At 42.1% G+C, this 26625-nt stretch overlaps 3 protein-coding genes and 1 non-coding gene across 4 annotated transcripts in view; all 4 read left to right on the top strand.

Annotated features, from left to right (window-relative positions):
* The window catches only part of LOC139920982 (uncharacterized), a 59800-nt gene extending 55381 nt beyond the window's left edge, over nt 1–4419 (top strand). Inside the window, exon 8 of the transcript XR_013504376.1 lies at nt 4408–4419. The gene's annotated coding sequence lies outside the window, so the exon portion shown is untranslated. The remainder of the gene's footprint in view (nt 1–4407) is intronic.
* Nucleotides 1–19916, top strand: part of pik3c2a (phosphatidylinositol-4-phosphate 3-kinase, catalytic subunit type 2 alpha) — a 57250-nt gene extending 37334 nt beyond the window's left edge. The window contains exons 15-33 of the mRNA XM_071911104.2: nt 539–681; nt 3082–3273; nt 3847–3940; nt 4119–4213; nt 4967–5147; nt 6338–6442; nt 7512–7604; nt 7908–8037; nt 8519–8655; nt 9886–10055; nt 10751–10907; nt 11883–11992; nt 13543–13750; nt 14459–14583; nt 15506–15623; nt 16111–16192; nt 16626–16735; nt 16855–16980; nt 17647–19916. Of these exons, the coding sequence (XP_071767205.2) occupies nt 539–681; nt 3082–3273; nt 3847–3940; nt 4119–4213; nt 4967–5147; nt 6338–6442; nt 7512–7604; nt 7908–8037; nt 8519–8655; nt 9886–10055; nt 10751–10907; nt 11883–11992; nt 13543–13750; nt 14459–14583; nt 15506–15623; nt 16111–16192; nt 16626–16735; nt 16855–16980; nt 17647–17829 (2559 nt within the window). The 3' untranslated portion in view covers nt 17830–19916. The remainder of the gene's footprint in view (nt 1–538; nt 682–3081; nt 3274–3846; nt 3941–4118; nt 4214–4966; nt 5148–6337; nt 6443–7511; nt 7605–7907; nt 8038–8518; nt 8656–9885; nt 10056–10750; nt 10908–11882; nt 11993–13542; nt 13751–14458; nt 14584–15505; nt 15624–16110; nt 16193–16625; nt 16736–16854; nt 16981–17646) is intronic.
* A 1373-nt stretch (nt 19917–21289) lies between these two features.
* Nucleotides 21290–26126, top strand: rps13 (ribosomal protein S13). Its single transcript, XM_071911077.2, has 6 exons — nt 21290–21348; nt 21940–21988; nt 22083–22161; nt 24182–24351; nt 25074–25174; nt 26053–26126. Exons 1-6 carry the CDS (start codon nt 21326–21328, stop codon nt 26084–26086), a joined length of 456 nt encoding a protein of 151 aa, XP_071767178.1. The 5' UTR covers nt 21290–21325; the 3' UTR covers nt 26087–26126.
* Nucleotides 25516–25644, top strand: LOC139920989 (small nucleolar RNA SNORA19). The gene has a single exon (XR_011785072.1). It is a non-coding gene; the product is annotated as a small nucleolar RNA SNORA19 (small nucleolar RNA).
* Nucleotides 26127–26625: the final 499 nt, after the last annotated feature.

The following is a 26625-nucleotide window of genomic DNA, read 5'->3' as shown; positions in this document are numbered from 1 at the left end:
GCGGTAGTGGTAATAGTAGTAGTATTTGTAGTGATAGTAGTATTGCAGTGGCGGTGTAATCATAGTAATAGTAGTAGTATTCCTTGTGGTACTAGCATTGATAGTTGTTGTAGTCGTGCTACTGGTGATATTAGTAGTAGTAGTAGCCGTGACAGTAGTAGTGGTAGTAGTAGTTTTAGTGTAATAGTGATAGCAATCGTAGTAATGACAGTAGTAGCAGTAATGGTGGTGATGGTACTGGTAGTGGTGGTTTTAATAGTAGAAACGGTAGTACTGTAGTTGTGGTAATAGTAGTAGTAGTTGTTGTAGTCAATCCAGGTCAGGACTCTGCTCACAAAGACAGAATAGTCTTCAGTTCACTTTGAATTGACTCACTGTAACGGCGTTGCAGTTGATGTGTAATGACAGGGCCTCCATTCTCCGTCATTTCCTTACAGATTAGAAGAACCTATGTGGGAAGAATTTTTCAGATGTTGCAATTGAAGTAACTGGAAGTGGAATGAATTGACCCCTACCTTGGTGTGTGTGTTACCATCAGGTGGACTTTCCCAGCCCAGCAGTGGATGTGCTGTACGTGGGGCCCCTGGAGGCTCCCAGCCCAGAGCCACACACACTGGAGGAGCTGGACCCAGACCTCCGACGCAAACTGGAGAAAATCTGCAGCCGAGCTTCCACCTTCGGGTAGGAGAATCTCCCACTGAGGAGCATTTCCGCTAGGGTCCATCATACTCAAATGGAGGGTTAGGGATAGAAAAGTTGGGTGTAAAGTTGCAATAACAAATGGCAGTAACAATTGTAACTGATATGAGCAAATTTCTAAGATGGTATTATCTGGAAAGAAGATTTAATGTGTCGTGTTACTGCAATTCACTTCAGTTCACTTCAGTTCTTATAGTCCTGTAAGGGAAATTTGGTTTGCAGAAAATGTTTAAAATAAAAGCTCTTTCTGTACAAACCAGTGTTACTAGATTTTCAAAAACATGCATGGAAATAGCAGTTATAGTTAAATTTACCCCCTTCAGCTGAAGGCTTGCTGGCGTTCTCTTAGACCACCCGAAATCCGTTGGACTTGCTAGCTTTCAGAAGTGATTTTAAAGGATGACACTGACTTTGCCAGGCTCAGTTCCCCATAAATGCCTGTGTGTTGTCTGCTCCAGTGTGTCTGCTCTCCCACAGCTGCTCCAGTCCCAGCTAAATGCCCTCTTATGCTCGCTGCCAGCCAAACCTCTGCCACTCTGCCAACCTCCATGAGTCTCAACCGGCTCTTTAGCACAGAGCGCTCTCTCACTGGGCCCTCGCCGCCTGCTTTCTGTCCTGCCCATTCACTCCCCCAGCCTCTGTCTTGGGCACGAGACTTGTGCAGCCAGAGCATCGCTAATCTGTCATGTGTCCTGTTTTTGTGTGTGTGATACTTAATTGATCCCCGAAGAGGAAATTCAAGTAGTGGTAGGGATTCAGTGTCTTGCTCAAAGACTCTTCAGCAGGGGGAGGATGCTTGTTGTCACAGGGGCTTGAAGCCAGGTTAAAGTAGCAGGTTATCTCATTGTTAGCACAATGAGATAATGTACAACTGGCTGTTTTTATAATTTCAGTCACTGCACCCTCTGCAGTTAGCCACTTCTGTACTGAATCCTATCCAACAATATAAATCCTCTTAGACAGTGCTCCTTGGGATGCAGTCTTATCAAATGGGGGTCAGTGGTCAAATGCGTATATTTGGGGGTCCTTGATATGAAAAACGTTGGGAACCCCTCAGATAAAGGAAAGTCTCCCTACTCGCTACACCACCCCACTGCCATAAAATAATATGATACTTTATCAGTCCCAGAAGGAGAAATTATTTTTTCGCTTGCCCTGCTCCACAGGGAGGTCAGAGGTCAGGGTCGGCTACAGAACAGCCCCGCCTGAGCTTGTAGGGATTCAGTGTCTTGCTCCAAGGACACTTCAGCAGGGCGGATGCTGTCCTCCCTTCTCCAGAATCCAAGGAACTGTCTCAACTTTTCCCGCTGGATTTGGAGGAGTGAAGAATCAAGGACACATTTGAGACAAGTTTCTTAACACAATCAGTTAGAAAATTGGTCTCTTTAATCACAGAGTACAATAAATATGCAGGAATTTGTCGTGATGACATTGACGCAGAAAAATATTAACGATCTGGAGTTTTACAGTGCATATTGACACAACTGAGAAGGTTAGGGCATGGACAAGGAAACTAGGGAAGGAATTTCAGATTAGGTCGGTAGTGTTTGAGATAGTTCATTTCCTGCTGTAGGTCAGTGGAGTGTTGGAGTTGCCAGGGTCACATGGCTCTCTTGGAGGCAGGACTCCATGATATGATTGTTTTTGTGCCTTTGTTTGTCCAGGAAAGGTCAGCTGAATACGCCTGCTCTTTTGTCAGCAGCACTCTGCTTCACATTCACAATCTTGTAAACATTAACACCTGGGAGCTGCCCAGTACAACCAGTCTGCTACTGTTAAACACTGAGCAGCTAGTTGTTGAGGACGGGTAGAGAGTTTCTCATTCACTTTCCCTGTCAATATCTTCTCATATGGTCGAGGGATTTGAATTGGTGACTTTCCAGTCACAAGCCGACTTCTCCAACCTACCCCGCCCTCTGTCTGTCCTATCTTGGACAGATTTGGAAATTAAGAGGTTTATTCCTCTTTGTTTTCTTGTAATTTCTGCTGTCCAGTTCAGTTGTGTTTTCATTTGCCACCTTGATTGTTTTTTTGAGGTACACAATCTTTTTCTCTCTTTTCTGTTTTTATCATTTTATTGGTTTATTTGCACAGTGTTGAAACTTAGAGGACTAGTTATTAAAACGCAGTGATAAAATACAATGATTAAAAAAAAATAGAAAAGAAATATGACAAATTTGAGCTGGTGAGCTAAAAACCCAAAGGGGGCGCTATGAGAAAAAAAGATTTCACCTCAAAACAAACGAACAAAAGAAGACTCAAAAATCTTTCAATACACTTACACTGTATACTTCTCTGTCTCTCCCTCTCTCTCTCTCTCTCTCTCTCTCTCTCCCCCCAATCCCTCCACACACCCCCCACCCCTCCTTGCTCCATCCCCAGGCTGAAGCGGGCGGATCACCAGCTCCTGTGGGACCAGCGGCCTCACTGTCGGAGGGATCACCCCAGCAGCCTCCCCAAGGTGCTGGCCAGCGCGCCCAGCTGGGACTGGGCCAGCATGACTCACCTCCACTCCCTGCTGCACCACTGGCCTCCGCTGGCCCCCGTCACCGCCCTGGAGCTGCTGGACTCCAAGTACGCACCATGCTCAAAAGCTGGGCTTATACACACGCATTAGGCACAGGACGTCCACGGGTCCTTAAGAAGTCTTAAATTATCTAAATAATGAATGCAAAAAGCGAAAGTTTATTAATGCTTCATATAAGTGCACAAGTAAACAAAAGCACATAAGTGCCAAGGGATGAAGACAAAGAAGGTTTATATACATTTGGGTATGGAACGCGTTTCAAGTTCAAAGCTCTTCCTCAGGCAGCAAAACAATCTGAGACACTGAAAAATTACACTCCTATTTAGGGCTGTCCCTTTGATGTAACATTTAAAAAAAATCATAAGTGTGTATTGATTGTAGGTGTCATATTGATTTGATTGTAGTTATTGATTGTTGTACTGATGATGTCCTTGTGTCTTGTGGTGTGTGATTATGTATTTATTATATCTTTGTTGTATATCTTTGTTGTTCTTAATTGTACCACGGTGAAGCTAAAAGCAAAATTTGATATGTGGACGAAAAGGATTCTATTCTATTCTATTCTATTCTATTGTAGCACTCTTTGCTGATGCTTTGTGTCTAACTGTGTGTCTGTGTAGGTTTGCAGATACAGAGGTGAGAAGTGTGGCTGTTAGTTGGATTGAGGCGAGTACTGACGATGAGCTGGCTGATTACCTGCCGCAGCTTGTGCAGGTACTGCAATATACACACACACACACACACACACACACACACACACACACACACACACACACACACACACACATATACAGTATATAGTACACCATACACACTCTCTCTCTCTCTCTCTCTCTCTCTCTCTCTCTCTCTCTCTCTCTCTCTCTCTCTCTCTCTCTCTCCCTCCTCCCAGGCGTTGAAGTTTGAGTGTCATCTGAAGAACGCCCTCGTCATGTTCCTGCTGTCCAGAGCACAAGGCAACATCTACATCGCCCACTACCTCTACTGGTGAGTCGGCACCAGCACCCACACAACAACCAGCCATCTATAGCTATGTCTCCAACCAAGCATTTGGAATGAAAACTTTTGAAATGTCGCAAAAAAAATATAACTACGAAATAGGTGCTGAAGCGAAGAAAGAGGCTTGTTATTGTTCTTAAGTGTCAGCTAATCTTGGCCAGATTTCATGCTTTCATCCAAAGATGAAAAAAAAAATGTACTTGGTAATGTTCTAATTCACCAGCTAATGGCTATACTACCACAACCAGCAAGTATAAGGTCATGGTGGGCAGACATTTTATTTTTTTAACATTTAAGGACTTTTGAACTATTGTGCAATGAAATTGAATCATCGGGCTGATCATGCCAAGCCTACATCATTACATTTACATCGCTACTTATCTGATAATTTCTTTATTATACAGATCAGTCTCTCTAACCACTAGGTTGCATCATCACCCAGTGTTGTTCAGTGGGTAGAGCATGGTACTTACAATGCCAGAGTTAAGATAAGATAAAACTTTATTGCTCCTTATTAGGGTTGGGTGATAAGACAAATACATTGGAGATTGGCGATGGATTCAGGCCATTGCCGATCTCCAATGTATTTGGATTTTGTTGCCGATTGCCTTGCCGATTTAAAGAAGGAGTTAATTTCTCACCCCTGGCTAAAAATGAATGCTTTTATTTTTGTACTGAAATGTGTTTTGGATGAGAGCGTCAGCTGAGTGTCAGATGTTCTGTTGTGTGTAACGGCTGCAGGCTGCTGAGGGATGCGGTGCAGGACCCGGCCTGGGGGCGGCGCTATGAACGGGTGCTGGGTGCCCTGCTGTGTCTGTGTGGGGGGGGGCTGAGGGCGGAGCTGGACAAACAGACCCACCTGGTCACCCTGCTGGGAGCCGTGGCCGAGAGGGTCCGACAGGCTGGAGGGTCCACACGACAGGTCAGCAGGGGAGCTGGGAGGGGTGTGTGTGTGTGTGTGTGTGTGTGTCTGTGTGTGGAGAAAGTCAAGACACTGGTAACACTGATCATGGAATTTCAAGAAAATTGTGAAATTTTGAGGGAAACTTAGGGAATTAGATCAATTCTCTGGGAAACTCAGGGAATTTCTTGCCTGGTCCTAACCTGACTCTTTGACCCAAATAGTCTGGGGAGTTTCTTTGATGTTGCCTACAGTGATAATGTATTGAGGAGGCAGGTGTTATTGTGAGGGGAGCATTTTCTTTATGATTCGTCTTGTCACTCACTGATTTGAGCCCTGGGTATCTGAAATTTGTTCAGTGGTTACCCTGGCAACCGCTCAGCAGATGTCAGGAGTGCGAAAATATCAACAGGTGTGAACGTTACAGCTGATTAAATTTGCAAAAGTTTATGTGTATGGACAACATGAAAAACATATTTTTAAAAGGAACGTCGACAACGAAGCAATTGCAACGCAGCTTAATATTAAGGTTCGCCATGTTGTTGTACATCAAGTAAATTGTGGCTGCTTAGCAACTTAATGACGCTGCCTACCGGCATTTGACTGACGTATCTGCCAACCAATAAAACTTAACGCTCAAAGGCTGAGCGCATTCCGATTGGAGCACATTGTTCAGCTCCGTCTCAGGTTTCTAGACCGTCACCTTCCAGTTGCAGCTGGATGGGAGCTCCAGCTCGCTAGCCTAGGGAATATCAGGGAATTCTACAAATAGGGCACTTTACAGGAATATACCAGAATGTTTTTTTATAGCTTGTTTCACATATTCGTTGTATTAGATTGTGGTTTTCAGCCCAACTGCAGTGGAAACCAGGCTGCGTACCTCTTGAGAACTTTTCTGAGCTGAAAAACAACATTAACAAACCAGGAAGGAACAACGTTTTGTGTGTGTGTGTGTGTTTGTGTGTGTGTGTGTGTGTTAGAGATGGATTAGGATGTGGTCTGACTTCAAAGGTAAAGGTAGACAGCAGTGTGCTTACATTTTGTGTTTGTGCGTGTCTGTTTTTGTGTATGTGTGTTAAAGATGACAATAGATAAGGATGCGGTCTGACTTACCAACACTATACAGGCAGAAAGTACTTACTATGTACTTACGTTTCTGTATTGTGTTTGTACTAACATCTCTGCATTTGTGTGTGTGTGTGTGTGTCCAGGTGGCGCTGCAGGAGGGTCTTGAAAACGTTCAGAACTTCTTCCAGAGGAACAGCTGCCGACTGCCCCTCAGCCCCAGTCTGGTGGCCAAGGAGCTAAACGTCAAGGTAACACACACACACACACACACACACACACACACACACACACACACCCCTTGACTAACAAGAAGCCACTGAACACTCACAGCCTCAATGCAGACAGTAGTTTAATTCAGTGCATGAACAAAAATCAAGGTTTCAGTAATCGAACATCTTCATCACAATATTATACCTCCACTGTGTCATTTGTGTCACATTTATACAATTCACAATCGTCTATTCTTGTTATGTATTAAAGTCGATACACTGCTCACACCATACTGGATATACCAGATGTACCAATGATTAATGGTAGTGAAGTCACAACAATATCAATCAATACAAATACTGAAGTCTTTCTCAGGGAGGGGAGGACAGCCACACACTCCTGGGAAAGTGTTTCCAGTTTCTCCAAAATATGAAATACATGCATGCACACGTTTTAAAACGCCCCATAATGATTTTCATCAAGGATGCTGAAATCTTATACTTTGGGTGTCAGATTTTTCATGTCTGTATATTGTCCTGTGTAAGAGGAGGCCCTCTACTCAGAACACAAGGAATTGTGGGAGATAAAGTAGCCGTTGGCCAGCCTTTGCTCTGTTGAATCAACTTGGTTACCTCTGTGGTTCATCAGTGGGACGGTCTGCACTCTTCAGGCTGTCCAGAGCAAAGGGTTGGGCTTCAGTACAGTAACAGAATACCTTGTCACTTTTAGTTTATTTAGTGATAAAACATAGAAGCAAAGTTATAAAAAAAAAACTCAGAGATACGATGAAAAACACAGGAAGAAGAGCTGGAATTAATAGTTTGGGCAGGTTAGATTAAATAAACGCAAGGGGCTTATGAAAATAGCTCTCCTCACAAGAAATGAAAGGTACAAACAAATAAATAATAATAAGCAAAGACATGACTGGATTGTATATCAGGATCCTAAAGACAACACAACACAGCATGGTGGAAAATGGTACAACAATAAGATCCATGAAATGACAAGGGGGAAGAAAATAAATAAATGGCCCTAATGCAGGAAATGAAGTCATAGGGTGTGTGTGTGTGTGTGTGTGTGTGTGTGTGTTTCTGTGTTTCTGTACAGGCCTGCTCCTTCTTCAACTCCAACGCAGTTCCCTTAAAGCTGGCTCTGGTCAACGCTGACCCGCTGGGAGAAGAGATCAACGTCATGTTCAAGGTACACACACACACACACACACACACACACACACACAATGCAAAATGTTGAAAATTTACCCTGACCTTATGAACCATCATTTATCAAGTACTATTTTAAACAATACCTGATCACTGGTTCTCATGTATCTACCACACACAGTCCAGTGTGTGGTAGATAATTTACACTGGGGAGTTGTGATGATCAGGTACGACTCCTGTTTACGTGCCTCTCATCTGAACACTGCGCCCCCTGGTGGCTAGAGTGAAATATCAAAACTGTGGCATGTTATTGTACTTTTCTGTGTGTGTGTGTGTGTGTCAGGTGGGAGAGGACCTGAGGCAGGACATGCTGGCTCTTCAGATGATCCGTATCATGGACCGCATCTGGCTGCAGGAGGGCCTGGACCTCCGCATCGTCAACTTCAAATGCATCTCCACCGGCAAGGATAAAGGTAACACACACACACACACACACACACACACACACACACACACACACACCATCAAACAACATTTAAACGGACGATCACTGATAAAAAGTGGTCTCATGCTAACTACCCACTTCTTCTTCTGTTTATTCCAAACAAACTGATTTAGTACACAAATTATACATGCATATGAAATTCATGTGAATGAAGGTTTTATTTTTTCACACATTCCCCTTTTACATTGTTTTGCAGCCAGTTAGCAATTGGTGGGGATGCACCAATCAGGTTTTTTTAACAGTGTGTTTGGCTGATAATCAGTGTGAATGCTGATTGAAATGCTGCATTTTAACCTGACTTTCTATAAACAACAGCACACAGCGTCAAGACAATCTGAGTTTATGCTAATTAGACATACTCTGATCAACTACAGCAATACAATGCAATTTTAGAAGGCGAACCACAGAGCTTGTGTTGTGTGTTAAGAGTGTTTTTGTGTGTGGTCCAGGCATGGTGGAGCTGGTGCCGTCCTCCGACACTCTGAGGAAGATCCAGGTGGAGTACGGCGTCACCGGATCCTTCAAGGACAAACCGCTGGCCGAGTGGCTCCGCAAGTACAACCCTGCTGAGGACGAGTACGAGAAGGTACACACACACACACACACACACACACACACACACAGTTAAAGGAGAATAGCTGTGTTACGTTGTTGGGACATCTCTCTACTACTTCAGGTCCACCTCAACTAGTGTTGCGTATCGCACATAGTGAGAGATATAATCTAATTTAAGGTTCATAATTATGCACATTTTGAATAATTGGCAATGATGAACCATAAATTTCATGTTTGAATGGTTAGCTGGAAGTGGGCGATGGAAGGTCTGTGCACTGATGGCACTGTAATGCACTTCGATAAAAAGCCTCCACCAAATGGCATATGTTAATATGTTACCATGTTTTATTTCACATATGTTGTGCATCTCAGCAACACCAGTGAACTGCCTCTTTTTTTATGACCTATGACACAATGTAAAATAGGGAGAAGTTGAAGGAATGAGCGAAAGAGTAAAACCGTCATTTTCCTTTGACGCTATGGTATGGCTGTGTTTGACTTAAAACACATAACCTACCTACTCTTGAAGTTTACAGCAGTAGAACTGTACAACCTTTGACACCTATAAAAGTGAAACTTTACTCCCTGCTTAAAAACACACTGACCCTAAAAGTCCTCTGCACAAACCTCAACCCCACACTTAGACAGGAAGCAATAATAAACTTGTTGCTAGTCACATAACTTATATGGAGCTCTACACTGTTTGAGGCTGTTTACTACACAGGTCTGGAAAGTCTGGAAGTTTATGGAAAATGAATTTAATAATTTGCAAGTCTTGAATTTTGATAATTGCTTGAAACACCTGGAAAAGTATGGAAAATGTGTTGTTCAGGAATGAACAACACAGAGTGATATGGTCTAGTTGACAGTCAAATTGCACAGCCATTATCTACATCCATCATACTGAACACTGACATTGGTCTTCAATGCTCAAATTTTCCCAGCCAGGATTCATACAGCCAACTCTCCAGTCACAAACTTGCTTCTACCATTTAGGCTACCGCCCTTCCTAACTCCAGTCAGCCAACATTACACTACATCATGGCAGCACTTGGTCATGTAGCCAGCCAAAGAATATCTATATTTTCACATGTAGCCAACTGCTAACATTTTCCTGAATAGTAGCTTGTGCTTTACAACTGATGTCTGCAGATCCAAGTTTTGCTCAAAATACTTTTTTTTCTAACTCAAATTTACTCACACTTTCTCCTTTCCTCTTGCTGTCTCTGTCTCTGTCTCTGTCTCTGTCTCTTCTCTCCAGGCATCAGAGAACTTCATCTATTCATGTGCAGGATGCTGTGTGGCGACCTACGTACTGGGCATCTGCGATCGCCATAACGACAACATCATGCTGCGCTCCACCGGTCACATGTTCCACATCGACTTCGGCAAATTCCTGGGCCACGCCCAGATGTTCGGCAGCTTCAAAAGGTAACAGCGTGCAGCAAGCTAAAAGTACAAATCGATTTCAATGGGAGATGCTAACACAGTCTTAAAGGAGTTCACCAAATTTTGGCCCATTGGTCAACTTACCTGTTAAGTGATGAAAACATGCACACCAAAATCATCCATGTGTCTGCAGTACATTGTTCACTCAACATAGTGTATGCTAAAGTGTAAAGCACCAGAGGGAATGATCAACCACTTGTTCTCATCAATTAACAGGTGACTTGAGCAATAGTCCAATCTCCCAAAAACTTTGTGTATTCCCTTAAGGGTCGATGAATTACAAATGTAGGAACTCCTGTATTTCTCCACAGCATGATTAATGTTCCTTTCCAGCAACTCGCTGCTTCACAGCTCACACGAGTTCCACACATTCCCACCTGGAGCTGCCCAGTACAACCACAGGCTTCTATTTTGGCCACTGAGCAGCTCCACTGGAGCAGTTGGAGGTTGTGTGCCTTGCTCAAGGGCACCTCAGTGGTAGTAAAAGGAGGGGAGAGCATTTCTTATTCACTTTTCCCACTGTGATTTTCCCAGGGATTTGAGCTGGAGACCTTCCAGTCCTTCCCTTTTCTCTAACAGGCTACTGCCAGCCCCCTTGTTCCTGAACTGTATTTTGACCCTTTCTCCCTTCATACCCCCCCACCCCCACCCCCACCCCCACCCTCCCCGTCTGTCAGGGACCGGGCTCCGTTCGTTCTGACCTCCGACATGGCGTACGTCATCAACGGGGGAGAGCGTCCCACCAGTCGCTTCCAGCTGTTTGTGGACCTGTGCTCCCAGGCCTACAACCTGATCCGCAAACACTCCGGACTCTTCCTCAACCTGCTGTCACTGGTGAGGCACAACACACACACACACAAACCCATACACACAAACGTACTGTATATATATTGTGTATATACACACATATTAATACACACATACACATGAATACATACACACACATGCATCAATTTATACACACACAACTGACAGAGTGGAATGCAACACAGACTGCCACAGAATTGTTTTAATGGATTTTAGCATTGAGGGTGAATTCTTGGATACCGATATCTTATTTTACCCTAGTGAAATACGATATTGTTACCCATTTTACCCTTCTTTTTACCACAACACTCTGCTTTACATTCATACAATCACACAGTCACACACACACACACACACACACACACACACACACACTTTGGACCTCCCCAGTACAATTGATGGCTGTGTAAAAGCTCCACTGGAGCGGTCAGATTTGAACCAGTGATGCTGTATTCGTCTGCTGCTCGGCTCCTGGACCTTCAGGCTACTGCCAAGTTTTCTTACTGCCTTTTTCTAGCTTCAGCTTATTTTTCTTTGTCTCTTTGCTCTAGTTTTGTCCTCCTTTTATGAGGGTCTCCCTTGTATAGCTGTACTGTTATCCTTTGCACCTGCAAGAGCCAGAATAACAAGTTGTGCCTTCCTAATAAATCTACATGCCTCACTGTTGTCCTGGAAATGTCTGCTTGTAGAGCGTGGTAAATGGCTTCTTGGTCTGGTTTCTTGACAGGAGAAAGTTTATCGTATTTCTAAAAGTGTAGCTCGTTGTCACTTTGTGTCCTAGTTACCTACTGGCATTATAATGAACTGCCATGAAATATTTAGTTTGGTTCCAAAATGAGATATCCACCCTTTGAGATTGTGACAGCTACTCTTACAAAATGATTGATAGCACAAATTTAAAACGAATTATAGTACCTTTAAAAGATTAGTAGGTAACTTAAGGCCTTGGTTGACACAACGATAACACTTTTGTACGTTTGTGTGTGTGTGTGTGTGTCCCAGATGACATCATCAGGCCTCCCAGAGCTGACTGGGTCCCAGGATCTGAAGTACGTGTACGACGCCCTGCAGCCGCACAACACCGACGCCGAGGCCACCATCTTCTTCACCAGGTAAACACACTCAGCTCTCCCAGCACTGTCCAATCTCAACTGTCTCCACTTCTGTTTCAATAAAACACATGAATCATTCGGCAGACTGAGCAAGATATATTACATTTTAGGCATTTAGCTGATGCTGTTATCCAAAGGGTTAGGGTTAGAACTTAAAATGAGTGTGCATGTTGGGCTTCAGTGTCTTGCTCAAGGACACTTCAGCAGGAAACATGGCTGTTGATTAATGCACATCAGCTGTTTTGGGGATCGACCCTGTGGCCTTTTGATTAAGGGGCAGCCCGTCCAACCTCTAGCAGAGTATCCATAGGTCTTGTCTGAAAAATCGTAAAAATAATTACCTAGATTTAAAGCCTTAAATCATTTTTTTCCCACCATGCAGTGACAGGTTTCTTTGCGCTGTATTTCCACTTTTGATTAATTAATACAGAACAGGGTTAGTAGTACAACATGCAAAAGATTTTAAACGTTTTTTTTTTTCATCATATCTGCTTTAATAAACACAGTTGCACTTCATGCCCCATGACAATTAATTTCCCAATTATTTTTTTATTCTACCCATTTATAGTTTTAAATTGGTTGTAAATTCAATTACAGGTAGCATTAAAAAGGTCTTAAAATGTCTTATATTTGGCTTTCGTAAGCCTGCAGATATCCTTTCTAGGCCACCCAATCACTTTGTTGGATGAAAAAAAGGGGGGGGGGTTTCCAAATGGGTTCTGGGGGTCCTTACTCGGCACATAGAGTCACGTTGTCTTTGAATTCAGAATGAAATTTTGTGCCATATTTGAAATTAGGGTCACAAGATTACAAGGTCTTCACATAACAGCAGCAATATACATTAAAAACTACTTAAGGTGCACTTAACATAACTTCCCGACACTTACACAACCTCAAAACCAGGTACATCGCTGGCATAATGAGAGAAATCATGCACTGCTCTGGGTTTTTTTTCCTAACAAGTATTCAAAAGTGTACAGCTACTGTTTTGGCCAGGCTGTTTGGAGTAGATTGAGTCAGAGGACGTTTCTGTTTTTCTGCTACTACCTCATGACATCCACCAGGTGGCACTATAACAAAAGGAGGTCAAGGATAGCCACTGTATCACATTACAGCAACAAAAACAGTCATCTGACACTCTGGGAATGGTATTAGGCATATTTTTGTTCTGAGACAGGTCAGACTGGTTTGGAATAGAAAACCTGCTTGGTGGAAAATACCTTGTTGTTTTGTCGCAGCTTTAGGTCAAAGAGTATGTTGTTGTTCATGTTTTTGCGGGGTCATCCTAAAAATCTCTTATCTCTCCTCTCACCTCTATTATTCATCTCTCTCTTACTTCCACCATGTTTTCTCCTTCTCCCCCATCACTCATTCCTCTCTCCCCCCTCCTTGCCTCTACCTCTCTCTCCTCTCCTGTCTGTTTACTCCCTTCTGCCTGTCTTTTTTCTCCCTCTTCCTCTCCCTCTCCCCCGTCTTCCCTCTCTACCTCCCTCTCCTCTCACCACTCCCTTTCCCAACTCCATCCCTCCATCTCTCTCTCTCCTCCTCAGGCTGATAGAGTCCAGTCTGGGCAGTGTGGCCACCAAGTTCAACTTCTTCATCCACAACCTGGCCCAGCTACGATTCTCCGGTCTGCCGGCCAACGACGAGCCCATCCTGTCCTTCTCCCCCAGGACCTACACCCTGAAACAGGAGGGACGCATCCTCCACGCCTCCATCTTCTCCTTCCAGAAGAGATACAACCCCGACAAGCACTATGTAAGCCCAACCAGCGCTGATTGTCCCCTCACAGTGAAATCAGGGGGAGGAATATGGATCAGTCTCCTTCCTTTTGTTTGTTTGTTCGTTCATTCGTTCGTCCCTCACAAGCAATATCTCAGACAACGCTGAACGGATTTTGATGAAACTTGGGAGAATGATGCATCTCCTCTCATTACATAGATTGGTCCAAGGGGGGCGCTACATGTTTGTCCATCCATCACACACGCGATATCTGGATTGTTCATCCTCATTTGCTTTCTGTTTTATTGATCTGTCCTTTGTCTTTTATCTCTCTTGATTGTGAAGAACTTCGTAACTTTGTTTTTGAAAAGTGCTATATAAATAAAGATTATTATTGCTATTACAGTCTAAAACCATTAGTTTGGGGACAGTGGATTTTGGGCTGGAAAATGTTAATTGACCCAAGTGTTTGAAGGCATGAGTATTGTGCTGCTGATTAATCTAAAGATTTATGAAAGTGTATGCACTGGCTCTACTGGATAGTCCACAGGTCACTTGAAATGTACAAGTGTGATGTTTCATGTTTGTTTTTTTAGATTACAGGTTTTTGGAATGTACAGCTCCCATTCATTTGCTGCATTTTGCCTGCTGTTTCATGTTCCTGATCACATCCCTGAGTTTAAACTGGGAAAGGTACTGAACCCTGACTGTGTGCATCTCTCTCTCTCCCTCCTCTCTGTGCAGACCTATGTGGTGAGGATCCTGAGGGAGGGGCAGAACGAGCCCCAGTTTGTCTTCCGCACCTTTGACGAGTTTCAGGAGCTCCACAACAAACTCACCATCCTCTTCCCCCTCTGGAAGCTGCCGAGGTAGAGCAACCCCTCCTGCACACACCTCAACATCTCATCTCACTGTCTCAATGGGAGACTTTGATAAATCTTTCCTTTAATGATATATTAGACTTCAGTACAGTCTGATTGTAGACCGTCAATTGGCCAGGTACAATATTTTTCCTTCAGCTGCTATTTAAACAGCTTGCTGGCATTGGTAGCGTTCCTTGTGGAAACCAGTGGATAGCACTAACAGGAACCTAGCTTAGTTTAAATGAGGCCTGGCTGGACATCACGTGAACCCTGGTAGATCATCAATCACATAACTCTTCCTTATCTGCATAATCGTACTGATTGTGCAGTATTGGATGGGTATTGTCTTTGGACTGTTGTTGCATGCCTGAACACTGTTATTTGTGATTGTGTTTAATACTGTAAGGATTTGAAGCTATTAATAAAAAAAGAGGTACCGTTGTTTAGCAAAGAAAAATAATTGTGAAATGAAAAACATCAAGGTGTACATTTTTGTTCAAACTCATATTCATTCATCATTTAACTAAACGCTCATTATCTGAGATGGTTTAGCTAAAGAACGATCATTTAAAATAATAATCTTGTAATGTACGCTTATGAGCCGCCATATTTATACCATGGTATTTACCGTGCTTTAGATAGGATTGTCTTTATTAATCCCCAAGGGGAAATTGGGTCATTGCAGCAGCAGTGTAGGTTGGTGAACAAAGAGTAATAAGTACGAAAGGATTTGAATTAAAAAGGTAATTGTATCAATAAAAATACAATCGAATAAAAGAATAATCCAAGATAGATTGTCTTCATGATGCTAATAAAGACAGATGCCACTGTCACCCACTCCCCCTTTCTGTGTAGGTGCCACCCTAGTTCAGTAGCTTAAGGAAGAGTTAGATCAGTAAATGTGTCTTGGCTTTCTCTTCATCTCTAGTTTCACAAACAAGATGGTGCTGGGTCGTACCCACATCAAAGACGTGGCGGCCAAGAGGAAGGTGGAGCTCAATAACTACGTCCACAACCTGATGAGGAGCTCCACAGAGGTCACCCAGGTAGACACACACACACACACACACACACACACACACACACACACACGTACACAAACTCTACACACACTGATAGAAGTACATTATGCATTGTGTCATCCATAAACAACATTCTGTATTTACCCAGATTATCATTAACGCTGTGAGTTTTATAGCAAAAATTGTTCACTAAGTGTAGCTTATTTTATTTTCAATTGTATTTTATTTATGAACGTATTTGATTTTTGTTCAGTTTTCCATATGATTGAAGTGCGACAGATTATTCGCACATGCTCACACATACACATTATTTCCTCCTATACATTTGAATGCCTGTTTTGTCTGTTTGGCTGTTTATCTATCCGTACATATAAAAATGTAATAATAATATGGAAAGAAAACAGAAAAATTATTAGATTGTGCACAGGAGATAAATAAATCCCAATGGATCAATGTAAATATTCACACATCAAAACACACATGTAAATAATCCCCTCTCCTCTCTTCCTAGTGTGATCTCATCTACACCTTCTTCCATCCGATCGCACGGGACGACAAGACAGAAGGCTTAGAGGCCACGCCCAAAGCACCAGGTAAATTAATTAGACGGTACAATACATCAAAAGAAATAGAAATGTAAAAAATAATACAAATATGTTAAAATACTAAAATATATAAAAATTTGAAATGGATAGATAGAAAGATGGATAGGTTTAAAATTTAAAAAACAAAAATAGAGCAAAAAACATTTATCACTGAGATGTGTGAGTTATCTCTCCAAAACTTCCCTGTCTAAACTTAGAAGAAATGCATGTAGCTGAGGATTCATACTGAGAGTTAGATTATGTTGTAGCCCTTTTCTTGTCAAACACTTTAAATGTATGGTTTTGGTCCGTACCTGCACAGCGAAACGGTGTGAAGACCGAGCTCACGTTTACCTATTCTTCCAGTATATTCTATTAAGAATTTGTATATTCTTATGATAACGATATCATAAATGTAACGCATGGTATCTGACTGCTGCAGAGCCTCCACCGCTGAGTCCCACGTCCGGCCGGGTGGAGGGAGAGGTGAAGCTCTCAGTCTCCTACAGGAACAGCACCCTCTTCATCATGGTCATGCACATCAGAGACCTGGTAAGCACCTAGAGGCACCGACACCCCTACTGAGAAGATGCTCGGATAGATTCTTATGCTTTTATATTCTTATTATGTCCATCTGTCTATTAATCTGTATTCCATCCGCTCCCCTTCAGGTTTCTGAAGATGGAACAGATCCGAACCCGTATGTGAAAACCTACCTGCTTCCAGATCCACACAAGACTTCCAAACGCAAGACAAAGATCTCCAGGAAAACCAGGAATCCTACTTTCAATGAGATGGTGATTTAAATATTGAAAACCATCGGCTATGTTTACATACACAGAGAATTCCTGAACTCAAGGAACCTGGTTTTGGTTTGATGCATGTAAACACCATAACTTGGTTTAGGATAACACAGGTAAACTCATACTTGGATTATGAGAAACCTGGTTAAGATTCCTGGCTTAGTCCGATATTAAACCAGTTACTGTGAGAGGGAAACATCTTACTATCCTTTCACTTTTGGTTTTTCGCCGTATGCGCTCAAACTCACGGCATTATGGGTACTTTATGATTTCAACAAAAAACATAAATTGCAGGTGGACCGTTCTATATGTGGCCAATCACAGGAATATTCTGTTAATTGGTTCATTCATCATGGCAAGGGATTCTCAGTCTCAAGTCAAAGGTGCATCAGCGTAAAGGCCCATTAACATCTAGAATGATAACTATAAAGATAACTATAACTATAAAAAGATTTGATTTAAATCGCCAGTGTATCTTTATAGTTTATAGTTATCTTATGGCCGAAGTATGGCCAATAGCCGTGTTACTCTGTGCATGTAAACATGGCCAGTATGTTCCTCTGCTCTCTGTGTGGTCAGATAACAGACTCTCGCCTTTTCAGTAGTCTTCACGGTGAGATGCAGGACTCACAACGTGTTTTCCTTCCTCTTCCTCCTCAGCTGGTGTACAGTGGCTACAGCAAGGAAACCCTGGGCCTGCGGGAGCTGCAACTGAGCGTGCTCAGTGCCGAGTCACTGCGCGAGAACTACTACCTGGGCGGCATCACGCTCAGACTCAAAGACTTTGACCTCAGCAAGGAGACGGTCAAGTGGTACAAACTCACGGCCGTCCCCTACTTCTAGACACCCCCCACCCCACCCTCCACCCCACCCTCCCTTTTTTCCCAAAACCGGGAACAACTCCACCTCTGGCCTCTCCAGAAAATCGCTGCATTCACATCATATAGGAAACACAGTAGACACAACCTTCCTACTTGAAAACGCCTTTGCTTTCAGGTTGTAAATTCTAGTTGGGAACTCGGTTTGCCGATGGACCCCGATTTCTCCGACTTGCTGATTCTGACGTCAACAAAAAGGAAGAATCTTAAGTCAAGTATAGGGAGTAAGATTTGTATTTCAAATAAAACAAACCAAATGGATGATTTTTATCAGTAATTTTGTGATCACAACTCTTGAAATACCATGACAGGACACAACTACTTTTTCTTTTGTTGTTGAAATTGCAATGGTTGCTTTGCTGAAAAACGTGAACTGAAATGTATCACTCACTAAGTGTGTGTGTGTGTGTTATGTGTTAAACAGCTGATCAGTCGGAAAACCTCCATCATGGGATCTTGACGGCTTGAACACTTGCAAGTCACTGCCTTTAACTGTCAAGTTAAGACGGTTCTTCCCATATGACATGAATGCAGAATAAAAGCTCCTCCAGATGCTCCCTCAGAGGGCAGCAGCTCACACCCTCGGAGGGGAGCCTCTAACCTCCGCCCCTTCTCCTCACTCCACCCCCCCCCTCTCTTTCTCTCACTAATCAAGATTGTTTCTGTGACAAACAATCTCCACTTATTTTGTCTCCTTTTGCTAAACTATAACAGAGAGCTGTAATGTTTTGTACATTTTGACATTAGAGGACCAAAACGGCTTACTTTCAGAAGAGTATATATAGATTGACACATTTATTTTTTAAGGAATAGAAGGGGGCTCATTTTTACATTTTCCTTTTTTTTTTTTTTTTTTACATAGACAAATAGGAGGCATCAGGGTTTCCTGCTTTGCAGCAGAGATTTCTGGGTAGAGTAGTCCAATAAACCAGATTGCAGGAAATGAATAGCGACCTTATGATTCCCCAGGTATGTGCCAAAAGAAGTGAGAAGGACGGCAAATCAAACCACTCTCCCGGACGGGGAACTGAACAGGGTGCCTTTGTTTGTGCTCACAATCTCTTTTTAATCGCTCGACTTGGCCTTATTGCAGTATATATTTTATTAACATTGTGATATTTCCCTATTAAAGACAAAAAGTGAAAAAATCTGTTTTCTGTAAAGCTATGCCAACAGTTCTTCTAGAGCGAGTCTCATGCCGGTCTTGTGGAACAGTGGACTGCTACTAAGTGCACACTACCAGGTCTTTCTCTCATGGTGTTACTTGACTCTTTCACACAGCACACCTTATGGGGAATTTGTATCATAAGCTTTGGAACATGCTCTTGTCGGCGCTCTGGACGCAGAGGTTACGGTTGCCCGATAACACTGATCGTAGGTTAGTTCAGTGTTTCCTTCAGGTGGTTTGAAACCACAGTTTGGACTTGATGAAGCTGCAGTACTGCAGTAATACTGGAGTCTGGACATTAGGCTTGTTTCAGCTCAGGCAGCAACACCACAGTCTCTTTCCCAGTGCCTTCTAGTGGAGCAATGATGGTGCTGTGATGAGGGACTGGGTCAAAGGTTAGCAATAAGTTAGACTGCCAGTAGAGTCCAGATCCAATCACATCTTTTGATTTTTAAGTGACAAATTGTTCTGGATTGTGAGGGAACGTCAGGCCAGCTGAACACAGATCAGTGCTTGAGGGGCAACTTTAACTTCAACCAGGAGCCATCTTTACAAAAAGGGAACAAGATCCTGAGCAAGAGATTCGCTGCTTTCCTCTCCACTAGCTAACTTTAAATCTAAAGATGTTTAATAAAGAAATGAATTTATCTGGAAAAGTTTTTTAAAGAAAATATCTACAAAGACAATTATGATCTAAGAGCATCACTCACGCTATGAGTAATAGTGACTTGATCCACTTTTAGTGACTGTAAAAAGAAAGCAAACAGAGTTTGTATTAACATGGCCAGTTATTTATTCTTAATTGGTGATCTTTAACCCGAATGGATCGGTGTGTACTGTAATCCCTCTTTCCTAAAGCGAATTAAATGTTTTTTTGAACAAAACTGCAGTGGCACTGTGTTCATTTATGTTGTATAAAAGGTGTTGGTTGTGAGAAACAGTCACCCAGCTCCTGCCCTTCCCCCTGTGTTGATTGTGTGAAGATTTGCTGAGTAATGTGTAATCTTCTTCAGTAACACTCAGTTTCACATTCATTCATTTACCCCATTTACACACATTCACACCAGCTGCCCATCACAACCACAGTCTGCTCCACCTGTGCAGGTGGGAGTTCAGCAACTTCAAGGCTGCCTTCACGGTATTTAATGGAGGATTTTCCCACTCAGATTTTTCCAGCTGGTCCAGGGATTCAACCCAGTGACACTCCAGTCACAAGCCCACTCTCTACTGCCGCCCACAGAGCAGACAAACATTTCATTTTGAGGAATTATCCCTTGAATGTTAATGGTACAATTACTAAAATATAGCTTTCAACAATACGATTATGTTTTTACAAAAAACCTGTTGTCTTGTATTTTACTTTCTCAGAGTGTTGTAAGACTCTAGTCCTGGACTCGGATTTGATTCTGACTCTATTTACAATTCTGATGACTCGTGACTCGACTCGGACTTGAACATTTATGACTCGGACTTGGACATGTGCACTGAGTACTTGAACTTGAACTTGGGACTCGATCACCTTAGACATCAGCTACACATATTTAAAGCATTACCCTAAAATTATACTTGATCATCTGGTTGGTTAACAATGTAGGCCTACATGAAGACAGAGGCTATGAAAATGTATCATACAACACAACCACTGACAGGATGATGTAACATCTGTGAGTGTATGGTGCCTGGGAGTGAGAACTTTTTGGTCTATTTCTAAAATCAAATTGACAAGACAAAATAAATAGCTGAGATCTACAACTGAGAGTGACCGTTCTAACTAATAATCTAGCTTCTAGTGTAGTTGTAAATTTGTATGTGTTCTTTTTAATGTGTTCTATCATGGATTACTTGAACTCTCACTTGAGACTCGACTCAGACACGACCTTGGTGACTCGGACTTGGACTCGGATTCGAACAAATGAGGACTTGACTCGAGTTTTGGTGATTGGACTACAATGTTGCTTTCTAAATGTATGAGCAGGGACTGATAGTGGATCACAGGCCCTTATCTAATGGGCCCCTACATGGCAAAATGCAATTATTTGGATTTGGCTAGAGGTTTGTAACAGTCTACAGAGCAACATATATTTTGAATAAATAATATTTTACATATGTTTTTAATATTCTACATATATTTTACTTCGAATACTGCATGACCCTAGTACATTACAGAGAAACAGAAGTCTGATGTTGGATCAACGTCAATTAAGCTCCGCTTTACGTCATTGCGTCATTTCCGACGCAGGCGCAAAATACCATTTTCTGTCGCGTGTGCGGCCTCTCTTCCTCTACCGCCATCATGGGTCGCATGCACGCTCCCGGGTAAGCTTGCTTTTTATGATATAAAACTATTATTTCACCAAGGAAAATGGGATTTAGTGGTATGTTATAGTTTATTAACACGTTATGGACGTCTTACGGCTAAATTGAGCTCTCTAATTTGCCCCAGAACCTAGAAAATTGATTTTAAAAACGCACCCTCAACTCGACATCATTACTGGCTAGCAGTAGCTAACCTTAACGTTACAGAAGCTAATCTTAACGTTAGCTACTGCTAACGCTGGCGTTTCTGCCTGACGTAAATTCCTAGTCAGACAAATGAAATATCCAATATCCCCAGACTTAGTGCATGTTTTCTTTCGTGTTTGAAGCTATTACGTTAGTGGTGTCATAGGTGGCACTTGCGTTAACTACTTTTCTTAGCGTGTAGCTTTAGCTCGGGTAGGAAGCTAGCTGTCTGAGTGTAGGTAACGTTAGCTGGCCCATCACACGAGCAATCAGTACGGTTTGCAGATGCAAGAAATTGCCCTTTTTCGTTACCTTTACACATGTCTGTCAAGTTGTTTGCCTCACCATTTTGTCCTCCTGTCAAAGCGACTGTGTCTAACTAGGCTTATATTTTCTCTCCTACAGAAAGGGCTTGTCCCAGTCGGCTCTGCCTTACAGGCGCAGTGTTCCCACTGTGAGTATACAGTAACTTTTTAATTTCACAGTTAATATGACAGCAGCAACTATCAGTTTCTGAACAGATTTGGTAATGTTAACCTACTTTGCAGTGGCTGAAACTCACCTCTGACGATGTCAAAGAGCAGATCTTCAAGCTGGCCAAAAAGGGTCTGACCCCCTCTCAGATTGGTAAGTATGGCTGCTCAGGACTCAGGATCCTCAGGGAAACATCAGGCTATATTTAATGTTGTATGTTCAGTTGTGAGTACAGTTTAGACAGAATAGGATGTTGTGCTTACAGCAGGGCAACAATGACTGCTTTTCAAAGGGACCTCATGAAGTAGTTGTATTGATTTGTCCCACTGTCTGAACACTAACTGCTCTTAGTGTGCAGGAATTTCTGGTGACAATTTGACAGCAGATATGGACCTGCTAAGGCAACAGAATCTCAGAGCACAACATAATACTATCGGCAGTGGAGTACACATAATTTGTGTGCATTGAACTCCAGTTTGTACATTAGATGTGACTATTACCAAATTTTCAACCTGCTAGATATATACAGATTTGCTCATTCTCCACCTCATCACTGTTTGTACATGTATAGACAAACCCTGTCTCTTGAAGGCATTTGCCGACAATACTGTTTGTATTGTTTAGGACAAATCCTAAACAGATAGCATGTGCATAATAATAACTGCTTTACCAATTATGACAATGGCAAGTTAACATCTCAAAGCTTTTAAAAGATTAAAAAAAAAAAAAACTCTGATTCTATAAATGCTACTTATTCCTACTAGAGGCTTAGTTGATGACGACTGTCATATACAGTTGGTTTGACTACTGTTGACAAAATGCACTTCTTTTAAGTCATTTTGGACCGAAGCGTCTGCTAAATGATGTATTGTAGAAGTACCTTGGCTTGCTTGCGTTCTTATTTTGAGATGTCACACAGGGCACTGTGTGGGGCATCACTGCATGGGGACTCAAATCAAATGGCAAATGAGCTTCATGAATAGGTTGATTGGAATGCGAACTATACGACTAACCCATATTGACCTGAGAGAAAGCTTACTGAAAAGGCGAGCTTTGATCAGACTGTCTGTGGTTTGGTTTGCCTTCAGTGACAAATTAATTATCTGCCTGTTGCTTGGCTCTTTGATGAAAACTATATAAATCAGTGTTCTTTTTTTCTCCCTATATAACATTTGGACTAATAAGATGCCCAAACATTTTTCAGAATTGAACTTCAGAGTTGTTTTGGTGTGAACATGTGCAGCCAAACCTTGGAGATGTGCAGACAACACTGCCAACAGGATTAACTAAATTTGGCAGTATTGGCCATTTCACTGTGCCAATCCATTATGTTTGCTGAACAATATAAACTTGGACCATTAGTTTAGGGTCTTTTGATTAAAAATGACTAAAATAATAAGTGGTCTCTAAAACAAATTCTAAGTAAAATCTTTGTTCAAGATGGGAAATTAAGCCACTTTGATCAGATATATTGCATGTGGCTCTTAGTTATTAGTACTGAAGAAACTACAAGACTGTTGCCTTATTTTAGCCTGGTATCGACTGACAAAGTTGCTATGCCGTTTCCACATCATGTACAATACCAGTCAAAAGTTTGGACACACCTGATTGAATGTACTATATTTTTCTTTATCTTGAAGCCATTTTAATTTTAAGGCTTATGCATAAATGCTTGAAATTTGTTTCTTAGACAAATATAAATGGTGAAGTTGATGCCTATGTATGAATGGTAGTGTATGTTTACAGCATTTATTTCGAATCTTGCAGTGGTTTCCCCCATATTCTGGTTTATTTGGGTATATGGGAACACAACAGTCGCACTCGGGGGCAGACCAAAACAATAGGACCGCGACCTTGTTGAGGGTGGTTTTGGTACGTTTCCAGCATGATCCCACCCCACTACAGGAAGAATTGTGTGTTAGTTGGGTCGGATCACATCCTTACTCCTAAAGTAGCTGATGCTCCAACTTTGGTTATTAATGGCTGCTCCCACCTGGCTTTTGTTCAATTATTGTTCACTGAAAGGTAACCAAATGTGCAAATGCAACAAAGTTCAAGCTCATCCCCTGATTCAGCCCCAAACCATCCTATGATGTTTGAAAACGCCCTTTAGTGGGTCCTTCTAGCCTGTTTTTGTTTTGTTTGTAACCATGTTTGTCCTCCCCTTGTCTAGGTGTGATTCTGAGGGACTCCCATGGTGTGGCCCAGGTTCGTTTTGTCACTGGCAACAAGATCCTGAGGATCCTGAAGTCCAAGGGCCTGGCCCCCGACCTGCCCGAGGATCTCTACCACCTCATCAAGAAGGCCGTGGCCGTCAGGAAGCATCTGGAGAGGAACAGAAAGGTAAAAGCTGGGCCTGAAACCATGTCTGAAAACCTGCAGAAATGAACTACCAGACCTGGGACAAATAGTGTGGCCTATAATCCATGGCATTTGTTTTGTGCTTTGAGCACCGCCTGGTGGAGTAACCACAGGAAAGTGTAATTGTCAATTTAGTGTACTTTCTGTTATTAGGCTAACAACTTATCTGACACTCTGAATTGTCTTGATGTGGTAAACCCCACCCATCTGATGCCCTGAGTAGTTTAAAACAAACATTAAGAGTACTTTGCAAATACTACTTGATATTAGTCTGCTCACTGCAGCCTGTGTGGATGTGCAAATTGTTTTGAATTTGGGGTTGTTGAATTGAGCCAGAGATGAATACTTGCATGGAGAGTAAATCAGAAGTGATACAAGATTGGTTAAACTCAGTGAAGAATATTACACTGGGGTGTTAGGAGTTTCATCAGAAAGACCTGTTGCCTATAATGTTGAGCACTCATTTCATCAGTCCTTAATGAATCTTATTTATTATTAAATGTGAGGAATATTATTGAAAACCATAGTGGTGGTGAATGTCCCCTCAGGATAGGCAGACAGAACTCCATATTGTCCATCTAGGCCTGCTATGATGGATGCAGAGCCTCTGTAATGCAAATTTAGAATACTTTATATCTGATATCAAAGCTTAAGTAACATCAAATCTTTGTTTCAGTGTTAACATTTTGCTTCTTTCCTCTCAGGACAAGGACGCCAAGTTCCGCCTGATTCTCATTGAGAGCAGGATCCACAGGCTGGCCCGTTACTACAAGACCAAGAGAGTACTGGCCCCCAACTGGAAGTAGTACGTATTGGTTCTGCTTTGGAAATGGTTCTTTGTGTTTAGGATGGGAAATCAACACTAGCCACCAGCCCAAGTGCTGGTATATTTAAAATATGGCTGGGCAGTTTGTCTACTCTACCAGCCACTTGTGCAGGTAAGTAACAGTTGGAGGGTCCTATTCCAAGAATATAGTTGGCTGGTAAAATAGTAAACATGCTAGGTCCGTTTTGCAAACCAAAACATTGTGACCCGTGGCCAAAAGTTAGTTTCCTGTCCTGCATACAGTGAAGCAATCTCAACAATTCCTCTGGTAAACTCTCTGATATAGTGGGATTTCAAAAACTTGTTGGGAGTGAGATAAAATGCACAAATCATTGTCCTGCTCTTTCCTTGTAAGAGTTGTGATATTTCTGTTGTGCCAGATTAATGCTGGAGGTAAATTAGCAGAGTGGCTACTTGGTGCCACATCTGCCAGTCCCCTTCACACATGATGAAATAAAACCTACAAATAAGCAGTTTCTCCTTTGTCAGTCGCTTATGAATTTGGCTCATTTGCTTTAATATGTTGGTATAATTTGAGGTTTTTGAATTATTTTATTATCTGATGTACATGTTATTCATTGGGATGATGCTGAAAAGCTTCAATTCCTGGATAACCAGGATTAGTTGCAACCATCATAAGTAGTGTAAGGTGCTTACTGTTGGCCTCTTGTAATGATGCCAGGATAGAAACTAAAACTTGAATGTCCATGAAGGCAACTGCTGGATCATGTTGATTTAAATTTTGCCTCCAATGCAAAGCAGTCCCCCTTGCCTACTATAATGGAGTCGTCGTATAGCTATTGCAGTGTGTTTTGAAGTGTTGCAGCCTCTAATCGTCTGTTTATTTCTGTTTACAGCGAGTCCTCTACAGCTTCTGCTCTGGTGGCATAAACTACGCTTTTTGGATTAATAAAAAAATTAAGATTGGAAAGTATTGTCTTGTCATTTTTTTTTTTTTTTTTTACATTTTGCTGAAATACTTTTTACAAATGCTTCACAGAAACCTTGTATCTAAATGTCAATTTTGTTTGTAAAATGAATCACGTGTTTTGGGCTTAATCACAGTCATGAAACATTCATGGAGGTCAATGTCAACTGTAAGTTACCGACAGTAAAGTACAAGTTCTGTGTTCGGTGTCCTTGTGAGGAATTTCAGCCTTTCATTTGCTTTTTCGTCTTGGATGCAGAGAACTCTCTTTACAATCTCTAAATAATTCCCTTAATTTCTGTCAGACTAAATATTTCACTTTGTGTATGCGTCTATAAAAAGGGCTTTCCTCAGACGGCTGGGAAATTACGGGCACTTTCCATGCGTCACGTTTACGCAATCTGAGGGTGTGTTTTCTATCATTAGGGGCGGGAGGACAGCAGAGTGACACCTCCTGCGTCCAATCACAACGCGTCCTGACGTCACGCTTGTTTGTATTTCA

Source organism: Centroberyx gerrardi, chromosome 4, assembly GCF_048128805.1.
Source record: "Centroberyx gerrardi isolate f3 chromosome 4, fCenGer3.hap1.cur.20231027, whole genome shotgun sequence".
NCBI lineage: Eukaryota > Metazoa > Chordata > Actinopteri > Beryciformes > Berycidae > Centroberyx > Centroberyx gerrardi.
Note: the sequence above shows the minus strand (reverse complement) of the source record. Positions and strands in the feature narration are given on the sequence as shown.